Here is a 15,279-nt window from a genome sequence, read left to right as displayed (position 1 = left end):
TGGGGATGTTGGATGAGGACTGCATTAGACTTGACTATGCTCTGCTCCCACTCTTGCATAACTTGTTGAGACTCGTGAGTTTGCATGTGAGAAGTTATCATTTGATCAGGTCATGGAGAACTGCTGGTGCTCATTAAAGTGTACATGTTAAAGGGGGAGGAGGGGATTAATTCTAAACGACGCAGTTGCTTCTATTGCCATCCTGATTTTTATTGCCAATGTAACCACGCACTTGAATATTTGTACTTGGAGAATTTAATACGTTTTTAACGTGCACTTTTGGAAGCATGAGTTACATGAATCATCCTTAATTTGCAGGCTTCAAAGCAGCACAAATTGAAAAGATATCACAGTCAGACTTATGTGAACGGATCCAAGTGTGACCTCAATGAGAAGCCGAGAGAGGCTGAAGTGAGGGTAAGTTTACAGGGTCTCTGTGCTCGAAACTACCTGAAGTCATAAACTTCAATCCAGGATTCACTTGTTTGAAGAGTTGAAGCACAGAAATTGGTTTATTTTGGTTCAAAGTAGACTTCCTTTCCAGACTATTTTAACGTTTCTATTGACTTTTTGATCGTTCTTTTATTGCCACTTAAGGCGAGACTGAGGAACAGAAAATTTATCCTGGTGTAGGTCACTACACGTTCAAACTATACTGCTGAGGAAAAAAAATTAACCCGTAGTGTACTTAAACTAAGCACTCTTTGTTAATTATAGCATGATTTAAATTCGCTTCTGCCTTGTTGGCAACTTTAGCTACCATCCATTGACATAGAATCCCTACAGTGCAGAAGGAGGCCATTTGACCCATTGAGTCTGTACCGACCACAATCCCACCCAGGCCCTATTCCCGTAACCCCACATATTTACCCTGCTAATCCCCCTGATATTAAAAGTCAATTTAGCATGGCCAATCCACTAACCTGCACATCTTTGGACTGTGGGAGGAAACCGGAGCACCCGGTGGAAACCCATGCAGACATGGGGAGAACGTGCAGACTCAACATAGTCACTCAAGGCCAGAATCGAACCTGGGTGCATGGTGCTGTGAGGCAGCAGACCACTGTGCCACCATACTGGTCATACTATGCCATTGTGCCACTCATTGTGTCATTCATAAAAGGAGTGTATTAACCTAGTGGTTACAGTACTGATTCAACAAATGGGGTCAAGTCTAACCCATTTGGTTCAAAAATGGAAGTGTTGTTTAAAAACATGTTGAAGGGGGAGGAGGAGATTCATTCTAAACAGCACCTGCTTAAAGTATCTTTTCCACTCCAATTGTATATAATTTTATTTCCCCTCATACCCCAGATATTGAGTTCAAATCGCACCAGGAATGCGTGATTTTTTAAAATTAAAAACTCCACTAGGTTACTAATGTCCTTCAGGGCCAGGATATCTCAGGCTGCACTGGCTACAGATAGCATGTGACTCAAAGCCCCACCATGTGGCTGCCACCAAAGCACCTATCGGTGGGGATAACGACTGCTTTGGCAGTGTCACCCACATTCTAGTAAATGTCTCATCAGCTGGTGTTGTGGCATGCTTGATTTAATCATTGTGCAATAAACTACTCGCAACTTGCCTTTTCACATTGTTCGAGCTGTCAGTAGAGACTTCTACTCCTGCACGCTAGCTGGCTTGCAGCCAAAGCCTTTAAGATGAAAGGCTTCTGTACACTGCCCCACCTCGACTGTTCAATATTAAAGACCATCTGGGTTTCAGCGTAAACTCTTTTTGTGTAGTAAATCCCTTGCGTTTTGTTGTTTGTATGGGTTTGTGCCTATGTTTCCTCTTTCTTGTTGATTGAGACCCAGAGGGAGCGGAGCAGAAACACAAACATGTACAAAACAGCTTGATCAGTGCAAGACTCCTGCAAACTAAGCTAACCGCAATCTGCTTCAGGTGGCGTGTACATGTCATTGCAGATTAATCGCAGGCTAATGCGTTAGCAAGTCTAAATCTGATTGATTGAGTTGAAGACGTTCTTGGAGTAAGTCGGAGGCCAGGGGGCGAATTTTCCCATTCCGCCTGCCACAGGACTCTGATCTCTGGCAGGATTTTCCGGTTTCACGATGAACGTGGCCTGAAGATCCCGCCCCAAGACTGGCATCCTATAAGTGTATAAGCTTGTCTGAATAGCCTGCATCATTTAAGTTTCTGTTCGGGCGGTGCTAGTTCCTGTTGTAGTGCTATGCTTAAGTGTTCCATGTGGTGTCACTAAATGCATGCATGCCTGCAACACAATGTTCAGGGAAAATAAAACAAAATAGGATTGGAATGGAAAAAAATACTTTAAGCGGGTGCTTTATTTGAGTGACACTTTTGGCCAGCATGTGCTTAATCTAAACATGCCCTGTAATGCTGAAGCCTATTTATAGAAAGTAACCAGAGATGGATCTCGGAGTTTTAATGTATCCAAGCACCCATCCATCTTTTGTTTCTTGGCCCTCCTCCTCTTTGGGAAGTAGATTCCTAGGATGTGCTGCGTGGAGGAAGCCACCGTTATTGACTATTTTCATCTCAATAGGATTTCCAGGGGAAAACTTTGCAACAGCAGTCCATGGTTGGTTCTTTTATGATGGTGCCTCTTACTTTAAGACTTTGTTCGCCACTCTTCCCTGCCAAACGATGCACAGTATTGTGGGTCAACCCACAGCACGTGGACTGTAGCATTTCAAGAAGGCAGCTCAACAGCATTTAAAGTTCATTTATTAGTGTCACAAGTAGGGTGACATTAACACTGCAAGAAGTTACTGTGAAAAGTCCCCGAGTCGTCTGCTCGGGTACACTGAGGGAGAATTTAGCACGGCCAATGCACCTGACAGCACTTCTTTCGTACTGTGGGAGGAAACCAGAGCACCCGGGGGAAGCCCGTGCAGACTCCACACAGACAGTGACCCAAGCTGGGAATGGAACCCGGGTCCCTGGCGCTGTGAGGCAGCAGCGCTTGTCACTGTACCAGGAATGGGCAATAAATGCTGGCCAGTCAGTGACGCCCATGCCCCACGGTTGAATAAAAAGTTCACAACTCATTCAGAAAGGACCTGATTTGTGCTACTGCACCTTCATTCTGGTTGAGCCTTCTGCAGTGTACAGAAATGCTGATTGAATACCAGCTCCTTTTGCCTTGATGTGCAATTCCTATAATCAAAATACCTGGGCTCATTTCTCTCTCTCTCTCCCTCTGTACTCTGATTAAATGCTGGTGTTTTTAAAAGCTTGCAGGTATGCATGAAAGTTGTCACTGCAGCACACATTGTTGTGATTTATATTACAAAGAACAAAGAAAATTACAGCACAGGAACAGGCCCTTCGGCCCTCCAAGCCTGCACCAACCATGCTGCCCGACTGAACTAAAACCCTCTACCCTTCCGGGGACCATATCTCTCTCTTCCCATCCTATTCATGGATTTGTCCAGATGCCCCTTAAAACTCTGTCGTATTTGCTTCCACTACCTCCCCTGGCAACGAGTTCCAGACATCCACCACCCTCTGTTTTTAAAAGAAATTTGCCTCGTACATCTCCTTTAAACCTTGCCCCTCGCACCTTAAACCTGTGCCCCCTAGTAATTGACTCTTCCACCCTGGGGAAAAAGCTTCTGACTATCCACTCTGCCCATGCCCCTCATAATCTTGTAGACTTCTTTCAGGTCGCCCCTCAACCTCCGTTGCTCCAGTGAGAACAAACCAAATTTCTCCAACCTCTCCTCGTAGCTAATGCCTTCAATACCAGGGGCAACATCCTGGTAAATCTTTTCTGTACCCTCTCCAAAGCCTTCACATTCTTCTGGTAGTGTGGTGACCAGAATTGAACACTATTCCAAGTGCGGCCTAACTAAGGTTCTATAAAGCTGCAACATGACTTGCCAATTTTTAAACTCAATGCCCCGGTCGATGAAGGCAAGCATGCCGTATGCTGCCTTGACTACCTTCTCCACCTGTGATGCCACTTTCAGTGACCTGTGTACCTGTACACCTAGATCCCTCTGCCTATCAATACTCTTAAGGGTTCTGCCATTTACTGTATATTTCCTATTTGTATTTGACCTTCCAAAATACATTACCTCACATTTGTCTGGACTTGAACTAAGAGGCACCATCATAAAAGAACCAACCATGGTGCTTTTACAGTAAGAACTGCGTTGAGGAATCTAGTCATCAAAGACAGGCTATTTGCAGGCTACAGCAGTGTATTCAACCGATTCTGATTTGCCATCTTGGTGTCTCCCAAATTGATATCCAGCCAATCTCTGCCCCAGAATTCCAGATTTCTATATGAACTTGCTCACTAGTATGCCTGATATTTAGGAGAACCTTAATCGCTTCAAAGGCGCGAGGGTTCATGGTTGCTTGCTGGGTAAATGACATGACTGTGTTTCTAGCATAACCACGTGTGCTAACCATTGTCGCTTTTTATTTCTTGTTGTCTCCTAGTTTATGTGTGAGGAAGGATCGGGGGATTACATAGCTCGAGTGGATGAGCCTCAGTCATGTAATTATGTGCTAACAATACACACCACTCGGATTTGCCATCACCCTTACTTGCGACCTGCTATTGTTTCCAAGCCTCAGCCAATTAAATGTCAACCAGCCCTCAGTCCAGAGCAATACGTTGAGTATGTCAAGGCCCAAGTGAGTAAGTACTGAAATTTTATACCTTCAATCTAGAAAGGTGAATTAACGGGTGTGCACAAATAGACTTGTACTTGTATTATATACACTATTGCATTTCCTTCCAAAGGTGTACATGCAATAGTTGTATTTCTATAATGAAGCTTGTTGCTATGGCCGCACCTTCTCCATGAATGTTTCATCTTTCTAATCTATCCTACATTAATACATTGGGTGGGATTTCCTAGTCGCGCTCACCCCAAAACCGGAAAATCCAGTCCCCCCCCCCCCATTGTGCCTGTAAAGTTGGAACCAAAAGGGAAGCGCGGCAGCCTGGCATTTGAGTGGTTTGCACCCAATCTATAGGCGATGAAGCAACCGTCAATAGGATGGTGAGTGTATTGGCTATGTATTCATTATGCCCCCCCCCCCCCCCCCAACACACACGCTTATACAGAAAAACAAAATGCCTCCCTTCCCTTTGCTGTTGAGAACTCTGCTTTCAATACTGCTTTTCCCTCTGGACGCGCTAACCTTCCCTTTTCATCCCAGCTTGGGTGCCTGTTGCTTCTCCATTAAGGAGCGCATGCAGTGTCAGTTTGCGTGACTCCCAGTGGAGTTGTTAGCTGGCGTATTGCCTTAATGAGTAGGGTAAAGATTCCAATTTTTAAAAAAATGAACTGAAGCAAAGGCATTCTTTGAATATAATGAATGCTTCATCTCTCTGCAGTTGGCTTCTCAAAACATCCAAATCGCTGTTCTTGGATTTGATTCCAATATCCAATCACAATATATTCATAAGTGGTGATTCATTTGAAACAAAAAAAAATTAAAAGAACTTTTAAATAATTGACTTTTGGTGAAATTGAGACTTCAAACTTGAGGAGAAATTGTGCCTTATTAGGATGTGTCAGTTTCTCCCCTCCTTGTGTGCATGTGTCTACTTGGTTGTCTGACCTCCCTCCATTCCCACTGGACCAGTTTGGTTGTCTTGCTCCATCAATATAAAGCCAATCTCTTCATGTAACTTTTTTGTTTTCTGCTGGATTGCCACATTATGTGCCATAATCTAGGTCTGGCATGATTTGATCTTTATTGAGAGCCACTTGATGGGTAATATGTTCCTTGTGAATGTGTTTTTATGAATCTCTTAAACCATTTAGAACTCCTTCATAGATCACTGAAGGTGAAGCAGGCTGGTGATGAGTTTGTTATCTACACGCTCTTCCAACTCCCCTAACTCGAGATCTGATTTGAAATAAATTGCTATTTCTGATTTCTCTGGGGTGCTGTGACCCTGAGGTTTAAGCAAAAAATAGCTTGGCTTTTTACGAATGTTGATATTCATTTAGGAAGTTGGGAATTCTCAAACACTGGGAATAGTTCATTAACGGTTACCAGCATGCAGCCACGTTCTAGTTCCATACTTGTTGTGCTGCAAATGGTTTTTTTTGGGTGGGGGGGGGGGGGGGTTTGGTTTGTTTTCTTGACTAAACCGGAAAGGCAGCAAAATCTTCAGAGAAACTGGCCCCAAGAGCGAATTCCACACATTCACCACCCTCTGGGTGAAAAAATTTCTCCTCACCTCAGTCCTAAAAGGTTTACCCCTTATCCTCAAACTATGACCCCTAGTTCTGGACTCCCCCACCATCAGGAACATTCTTTCTGAATCTACCCTGTCTAAACCTGTTAGAATTTTATAAGTTTCTATGAGATCCCCTCTCGCTCTTCTAAATTCCAGTGAATATAATCCTAACCGGCTTAGTCTCTCTTCAATGACAGACCTGCCATCCCAGGAATCAGCCTGGTAAACCTTCGCTGTGCTCCCTCTATAGCAAGGACATCCTTCCTCAGATAAGGACACCAAAACTGTACACAACACTCCAGATGTGGCCTCACCAACGCCCTATACAATTGCAGCAAAACATCCCTATCCCTGTACTCAAACCCTCTCGCTATGAAGGCCAACATGCCATTTGTCATCCTTGCTGCCTGCTGTACCTGCGCGCTTACTTTCAGCGACTGATGCATGAGGACATCAAGGTCTCGCTGAGTATCCACCTCTCTCAATTTACACCCATTCAAATAATCTGCCTGCCTATTATTGCCACTGAAATGGATAATCTCTCATTTATCCACATTATACTACGTGTGTCCACTCACTCAGCCTGTCCAAATTACGCTGAAGCATCTGTGCACCCACTCACAGTTCACCCTCCCACTCGTGAGAAATCAAACCGCGATTCCTCCATTGGTCCAATCTGGGCAATTGCACGATTCAGTGATGTTGACTAATATCGGTATCAGTTAGTTCATAGCAGACCGAAATATGACGCAAGGGAAACTACAAATGGTGGAGAGATTTGGGAATCATTGGTCCAATGACGCATTAGACCAATGAATCTGTTCCTTCTCTTTCCCCCTCCTGCCCCCACATTGTGGCCATTTGCATTTGACCCTCTGAGGTCCTGACATCCATTCTAGCCTTTTGAGTGCCGTTGTTAATGAAAATGATATTTCTGTAGTGACATTTTTTTTTCTTTTGTCTCCCTCCGCCCCAACAATGTCTTCAGCTGATACCAAACGCAAAGTAGAAAAAATCTCAGAAGAGTTGAAAACCTTGGATGAAATGCTGCTGAAAGACCAAAGTGCACAGATCGAGGAAGTGAATGATTTAACTGAAGAGGCTGAAAATCAAACGGAGGAGCTGACAGGCACTGATGAGAATGTATCGGAATTGGAAGGTATGCCAGTCCCCTCTGCCCGTAACCACACAGCAAAGTTTTTATACAGTATTGGGTTCCATTCCAAAATATTGGCTGAAATTTCTCCCACTTTCCCATGAGCGTGCCCTGTTACACTAAGAGGGTGATATATGGTTCGAGGTGCAAGGCTAGAATACCTGAAACTAAAACTAATTAAGTACAAGTAAAAGCAAGGCTGACCAATGGAATGAGTGGGATGAAAATTGACAGGAGGTACTCAGAAGGTTGGCTATGCTTTAGAATGGTTGCCTGGTCTGGACAGTGGTTTGGACAGGGAGGCACAGTGGATAGCACTGCTGCCTACACTGCCAGGGACCTGGGTTCGATTCCCGACTTGGGTCACTGTCTCTGTGGAGTCTGCACGTTTTCCCCGTATCTGCGTGGGTTTCCTCCCACAGTCCGAAAGATGTGCTGGTTATGTGCATTGGCCGTGCTAAATTCTCCCTCGGTTTACCTGAGCAGTAGTGTGGCGACCAGGGGATTTTCACAGCAACTTCATTGCAGTGTTAATGTAAGCCTGTGAGACACTAATGAATAATCTTAAACTTAAATGTGACATTCTTATTCAAGAAAGGATGTAAAGGCATTCCTAGTAGCCTAAAGCTGGTTAATTTAACATGAGGGGGGGAAAGAAATCCATATTCACTTGCTGAGGTTTGAGTTACGGAGAGTCGGCATGGATTTGTAAAAGGCAGATTGTGTTTGACTAATCTTAACAGTTATTTCAATGTGGTGAATGTTGTCCATCTCGATTTTAAGAAAGCGATTGACCTGCGTATAGCAGTAACAAAATTGTGGCTCGTGGTATAGGAAGGTCAGTGTTGGATTGGATAACACTGACTTAAAGATAGAAAATAGCGAGTCATAAGTGGTTATTTTTCAGACTGGAGGGATGAACAGTGAGGATACCAATTCACTGCAGCAGGGTATAGATGATCACAATGGGTAGGTATGTGGTAGATGGAATTTAATACCGAAAAGTATGAGGTGATGTATTTTGACTGAAGGGATAAGGAGAGGCAATAGACTTGATGAAGCAGTAGATCTAATGTGTACTCGGGGACAGAGGGACCTGGTGGTACGTTGCGTGTATCTTCCCTGGCCAAGCTCTTCCAGTACAGTTACAGCACTGGCATCTACCCAGCAATGTGGAAAATTGCCCAGGTATGTCCTGTCCACAAGAAGTAGGACAAATCCAACCCAGCTAATTACCACCCCCATCAGTCTACACTCAATCAACAGCACTATCAAGTGGTACTTAGCAATAGCTTGCTCACTAACCCTCAGGTTGGTTTCTGCCAGGCTCACTCAGCTCCTGACCTCATTATAGTCTTGGTTCAAACATGGACAAAAGAGTTGAACGCCCAAGGTAAGGTGCGAGTGACTGCCCTTGACATCAAGGCCGCATTCGACCGAGTGTGGCATCAAGGTGCCCTGGCAAAGCTGGAGTCAATGGGTATCGGGGGGGAAAACTCTCCGCTGGTTGGAGTCATACCTGGCCCATAGGAAGATGGCTGTGGGGGTTGGAGGTCAATCATCTCGGCTCCAGGACATCACTGCAGGAGTCCCTCAGGGTTCGTGTCCGAGGCCCAACCATCTTCAGCTGCTTCATCAATGACCTTCCCTCCATAAGGTCAGAAGTGAGGATGCTCGCTGATGGTTGCACAATGTTCAGCACCATTCGCGACTCCAACTGCAGTCGTCTGTACCCACATGCTGCTAGACGGACAATATTGAGGATTGGGCTGATAAGTGGCAAGTAACATTTGTGCCACACGAGTGCCAGGTAATGACTCCCTCCAACAAGAGAGAATTTAACCATCTCCCCATGCCATTCAATGGCATTTCCATTGCTGAATCCCTGCTATCAACATCCTGGGGGAAATTGAACTGGACCCAGCCATATAAATACTGTGGCTACAAGAGCAGGTCAGAAGCTGGGAATCCTGCAGTGAGTAACTCCCCTCCAGACTCCCCAAAGCCTGTCCACCATCTACAAGGCACAAGTCAGGAGTGTGATGGAATACTCCCCATTTGCCTGGATGGTGCAGCTCCAACAACACAAGAAGCTCAACACCATCCAGGACAAAACAGCCCACTTGATTACTACCCCTTCCACAAACATTCAATCCCTCCACCCCCGACGCACAGTAGCAGCAGTGTGTACCATCTACAAGATACACTGCAGCAACTCACCAAGGCTCCTTTGACAGCACCTTCCAAACCCACACGCACTACCACCCAGAAGGACAAGGGCAGCAGATACCTGGGAACATCACAACCTGGAGGTTCCCCTCCAAGTCACTCACCGTCCTGACTGACTCGATTTCACTGTCATTGGGTCAAAATCCTGGAACTTTAAAAATCTGTGGATTTTTAAAACTTTAAAAACAAAATCTCAAACAGCACAGTGGGTGTACCCACACCTCTGACTGCAGCAGTTCGAGAATGCGGCTCACTAACACCTTCAGAAGGGCAATAAATGTTGGTCTGGCCAGTGACACCCACACCCCAAAATGGAACAATAAAAAAAAATCTTTGACAGTGAAGATAGCAAGCCATATTGAGAGGGTAGTTGGCAAGGCATATGGGATTTTGTGCTTTGTTAGTAGGAATAATGAGTATAAAAAACAGGGAGGTTATGCTGAACCTTTAAGAAGCCCTGATTAGGGGACAACTAGAGTATTGTGTCCAGTTCTGGTCCCCACACTTTAGGAAGGATGTGAGGGCCCTCGAGGGAGCGGAGGCAGATTTCCCAGAACGGTTCCAGGGGTGAGGGATTTTAGCTCTAAGGTTAGGGCCGGAGAAGCCATGGTCGTTCCTCTTGGAGAGAAGGAGATTGAGGGGAACTTTGATCGAGGTTTGCGCGATTGGATTGGCTTTAGGTAAGGGCTCAAAGAAAAACTATTCCCATTGGCTGATGATACAAGGATTAGGGAGACAGATTTAAGGTTTTGGTTGAGAGGTACAGGAGGGGATGCGAGGAAGAGCTTTTTCTACTGAGTGGATTGGTTCTGGTAACCATGTAACATAACAATCATCACATGGTTAGCAGGGGCCAAACAACTATTGCCACTAACCAATGGGACACAAGACTTGGGGTCATTGACCAACCAGATCAAACGCATGTTATTTGAAATGCCCTTGATCCCAAAATGTACTCCTTCACTTGTGAATGGATCTGAGTGAATCCATCTTTTACTGAAATTGCATGCGGAGCATCTGTGACAGTTGACTGACAGCCAGGGATTTCTTTGATTCACAGGAGGTGGAGACTTAAATTCACAGGAGGTGACTGAAGAGGATGACTTTAGTGAGGATTTCTGGAATAAAATCAGCAAACCAGAGACGGAGGGTGGTCTCCTTTCAGAGGAAAGGCTAGAAGAGGTATTTATTGCAGGATTTTTATGTATCTAGATACAGCAATGAACTCATGTTTGGAGAACAGTGGATGGTGTAGCAATCTCTGTTAGCAAGTGTTGCTCCTGAGTCTTCTCAATATCTACTCCACAATCGGGCGCGAGAACATACAACTCTTAGACCGAGTCACCCCGTACTCCAAACATAGACTGCCCACTCCGGGCGGATCCCAACAGCTCACTCCTCACCCAAGATCGCATGACCTGTTCCCTTAAAGGGGCTGTGTTCCAACATGCATAACACCAAGTATTTTAAACTGGGCGATTGAAAGATGGATATTCAATTAATGATGCAAATCTTACTGCAAAGTGCTAATATTTGAAAACTCAAAATTCAGCCTCCGCTTTGAGAAATAACTGAGCAACCTATTGCAATTGGGAAATGGGACACGACTAAATTGGCAGTCTCTCTTTTCTTCCTGTTCTGCTGAAAGTTTCATGTTCAAAGCATTTATACCAGAGCCTAAAACAGTTATTTTTAGCAAACTGCATAATCCTCAATATCATGATCCCAGCATATTCATTTTTCCTTTGTATGGGATGTGGGCATTGCTAACAAAAGCCAGTATTTGTTGTTCATCCTCCGGTTTCCTCCCACAGTCCAAAGATGTGCGGGTTAGGTTGATTGGCCATGCTAAAATTGCCCCTTAGTGTCCTGGGATGCGTAGGTTAGAGGGATTAGTGGGTAAATATGTAGGGATATGGGGGTAGGGCCTGGGTGGGATTGTGGTCGGTGCAGACTCGATGGGCCGAATGGCTCTTTCTGTACTGTAGAGTTTCTATGATTTCTATGATAATCGCCCTTGAACTGAGTGGCTTGCCCCACCATTTTGGAGGGGAGTTGAGTCTCATTGCTGTGGTCACATGTAGGCCAGACCAGGTAAAGATGGATTTCCTTCCCCAAAAGGCATTTGTGAACCAGATGTGATTTTCTTTTTTGTTACAACAGTCTACAATGACTTCACGGTCACTGTCACTGAGACTTGCTTTTCGATTCCAGTTTATTAATTGAATTCTAATTCCAACAGCTGCCATGGTGGGATTTGAACCCTGTCCTAGTTTTCTGGTTTACTAGTCCAGTGAAATTACCACTACACTACCGTCTTCCCCCATCGTGACACGGTGGAAGTCTGACGCGACTGCTTCTATGAAGTTACTATATCCCACATGTGAAGACCATAACACACAGGAGCAGAATGAGGCCACTCGGCCCATCGAGTCTGCTCCGCCATTCAATCATGGCTGATACTTTTCTCATCCCCATTCTCCTGCCTTCTCCCCATAACCTCTGATCCCCTTATTAATCAAGAACCTATCTATCTCTGTCTTAAAGACACTCAATGACCTGGCCCTCCACAGCCTTCTGCGGCAAAGAGTTCCACAGATTCACCACTCTCTGGCTGAAGAAATTCCTCCTTATCATGATGCATAAGGGTTATTCCAATGGGCATCACTTCAAACTACTTTGAATTTGAGAGCATTGAATCCTGGGGAAATTTGGGGGGGAAATATCAGCAAATTGAATATCTGCATTTGTTTAAAAGTGTGTTAAAGAACAGGATCGTCTTGCTTTAACCATCCCAAAATGGATTTTTTTTCTCATGTCATACCACCTGAGTTTGGTTAATTTTATCCCTGGAGTGGTTTTTTTTATTAAAAAAAAGCAAAGCTTAATCCAGATTATACTTTTAAAATCCTAATGGAGAGTGTGGAAAAGTGCTTGATATGGATCCAGGCAACCGCTGAGGGAAATGATAATGACCAGTTTGATAATCATCTCATACTTGTGCAGTGGTTATAGGCTTTTGTTGGATCCATTCATTCGTTTGAACAGACGAAGGGACAGCACTTGGTACAAGTTTAAGAATGGTTTTCTTTTATTGAACAGAACTTTTAAAAAAAAATAACAGAAGCAAAGAAAAGTGAACTTGGAGACTGGCTTCACAGTCAGGCCCTGTACTGAACTGAACATGCTGAAATCCAAAATATATTTCAACCCTTAACTTGTTATTGGAAGTGTTTTTCGCAGGATGTCTCCGTCTAGAAAAATGATCCTCCCAGCTGCTGTTGTTTCCCTGCATTGTGTACCCTTCAGGAATGCGGTCAATCTTTAGCTAACCCAGCATGCCTTCTGATTCTACATGTTGTCAAGCCTGCTACAGTTGTTAAGCTTCGAGTTAGTTGCATAGGCAGAAATATCTTAAAATGAAGTCTTTGCATAGACTGAAGCAAGCAGGGCTAAGCATACACAGGATCTCTCGGCTTTAAGGCAATGTGCCCAAAGTATAGCCTCATGCTGGCCATAAATGCCTTCTTGGTATCCCTTTCTTTGTCATGTGTTCTTGCAGTGTGGCGTAAATTGTCCAGTGCCTAGTTTTAACACAACCTTCCCAATTTTAATAGTGGACCTAGATTTGGAGTGCTGTGAAATTATGGATGCGAGGGTTTTTCTTTTAATTTGCACCCAGCTGCTGTTTAAAATACTTTTAGCTCTGCATTGTGTTTTATCCATTTGTACCCTTCACTCTTTCATACAAACACAGTCGCAAAGGTTGGAAGTGTGCTCCACTCTGAAGAACAGTCAGAGAAGTCAATGTGTAATGGAAAGGGAGGGGGTAGGGTGATAGCCAGGATCCTTCTACCTAGTAATGTCTATCTTAACAGTTTTGAATATAGAACTGAAACGTTGAATGTCTTTTACTTCTCCAAATCTTGACACTTCTTTACCTCAAACTTGATGCATGAGCATTCACGGTGCCATATACAAGCTTTACCTGGGATCACTGCTGCACTGTGAAAAATGTTGTGCGCTGGCATGTGGTTTCTACTTTTATTTGAAGGCCTTGCTTTCTCAACTTCATGGCAGTGTTTCAAATTTAAAAACTCCTTTTCTCTCAATTTAGCTGGATTTTTGCGGTCCAATTTCCTTTAATTCAAAAATTGATGGGAAAAAAATACCCCAAATTTGTTTCTTAAATCTGAAGCAGAAAAACGCTGGTGACTTATGAACCCATTGTGCCAGAAGTGTTTGCAAAATGTCTAGGTAATATGTAGAACCATACTCTTTAACTTGAGGGTGTAACAGTAATGGCATGTTTCTTCATTTGTTAGGCTGACTCTAAATTGAATGATGCAGTTAATACTGAGGAAGATAACCTTCTTGGTGACCAAGGTAAACAACAGTTGCTATTATCCTTCTTCCTGAGCTCTACAAAACCCTTGAAATGGGAAGGGCAGAACAGCCCATCCCACAGATGTCCTTCAGGTGTAAAATGGCTTGTTTCTGTTCAACCATTTTCCTTGACTTGAGTGAAACTACAATCTAATTTAATGTACTTGTAGCTTTTATTGTTGAAATTACTTTTTTTTTTAAAAGTCTAATCATTTTTACAAGTTTAATTCTGAAGTGGCAGTGATCTTGTTTTTTTATTTTGCTGCCCCCTTTCCGTTCAGGAAAACAGAGCGTGCAGTTCAGAATAACACGGACCCCTGACGATCTTCTAAAATTGATTCAAGAATTAAAAGACCAGAGTAAAAAGGTACCGATGGAGGGGTCCAATGGGTTTCAGCATAGTCGTCAGATGTTAATCTTGAAGCAAAGCATTGGTTGCCATGATAATTTCACTGCTTTTTGTGTTCCGTTTGAGCAATTGTAACTTGCTTGACGAGACCATATTGGGTGATTAGATTTTGTAACAGTTTAAGAGTTCCTTTCTGTAACCTTTTTGCTGACATTGGTTTCAATGAATATCACAGCTCCTTGAAAACCAAACCAGTGTGCATTTCTGCATAGAATTACATGCAATGGAAGGCACAGAAGCAGGCCATTCAGCCCATCCAGTCCATGCCAATGTTAATGCTTCACTCGAGTCTCCTCCCATCTTTTCTCATCTAACCCTTTATTCCCCTCTCCCTCATACTTGTCCAGCTTCCCCTTAAATCCACCGATATTGTTCACTTCAGCCACTCTCCCTGTGGGAGTGAGCTCCACACTCTCCCTGTGGGAGTGAGCTCCACACTCTCCCTGTGGGAGTGAGCTCCACACTCTCCCTGTGGGAGTGAGCTCCACACTCTCCCTGTGGGAGTGAGCTCCACACTCTCCCTGTGGGAGTGAGCTCCACACTCTCCCTGTGGGAGTGAGCTCCACGCTCTCCCTACTCTCCCTGTGGGAGTGAGCTCCACGCTCTCCACACTCTCCCTGTGGGAGTGAGCTCCACGCTCTCCCCACTCTCCCTGTGGGAGTGAGCTCCACGCTCTCCCCACTCTCCCTGTGGGAGTGAGCTCCACGCTCTCCCCACTCTCCCTGTGGGAGTGAGCTCCACGCTCTCCCCACTCTCCCTGTGGGAGTGAGCTCCACGCTCTCCCCACTCTCCCTGTGGGAGCGAGCTCCACGCTCTCCCCACTCTCCCTGTGGGAGCGAGCTCCACGCTCTCCCCACTCTCCCTGTGGGAGCGAGCTCCACGCTCTCCCCACTCTCC

At 44.6% G+C, this 15,279-nt stretch overlaps 1 protein-coding gene across 2 annotated transcripts in view; it reads left to right on the top strand.

Annotated features, from left to right (window-relative positions):
• os9 (OS9 endoplasmic reticulum lectin) overlaps positions 1–15,279 on the top strand; it is a 63,579-nt gene that overhangs the window by 21,024 nt on the left and 27,276 nt on the right. For both annotated transcript variants that reach the window (XM_078201250.1, XM_078201249.1), the window contains exons 5-10: positions 319–417; positions 4,441–4,642; positions 7,191–7,361; positions 10,648–10,769; positions 13,913–13,973; positions 14,255–14,340. In XM_078201250.1, coding sequence (XP_078057376.1) covers positions 319–417; positions 4,441–4,642; positions 7,191–7,361; positions 10,648–10,769; positions 13,913–13,973; positions 14,255–14,340 — 741 coding nt within the window. The remainder of the gene's footprint in view (positions 1–318; positions 418–4,440; positions 4,643–7,190; positions 7,362–10,647; positions 10,770–13,912; positions 13,974–14,254; positions 14,341–15,279) is intronic.

Source organism: Mustelus asterias, chromosome X (assembly GCF_964213995.1).
Source record: "Mustelus asterias chromosome X, sMusAst1.hap1.1, whole genome shotgun sequence".
NCBI lineage: Eukaryota > Metazoa > Chordata > Chondrichthyes > Carcharhiniformes > Triakidae > Mustelus > Mustelus asterias.
The sequence above is the reverse complement of the archived record's forward strand: the minus strand, read 5'-3'. Positions and strand labels throughout refer to the sequence as shown.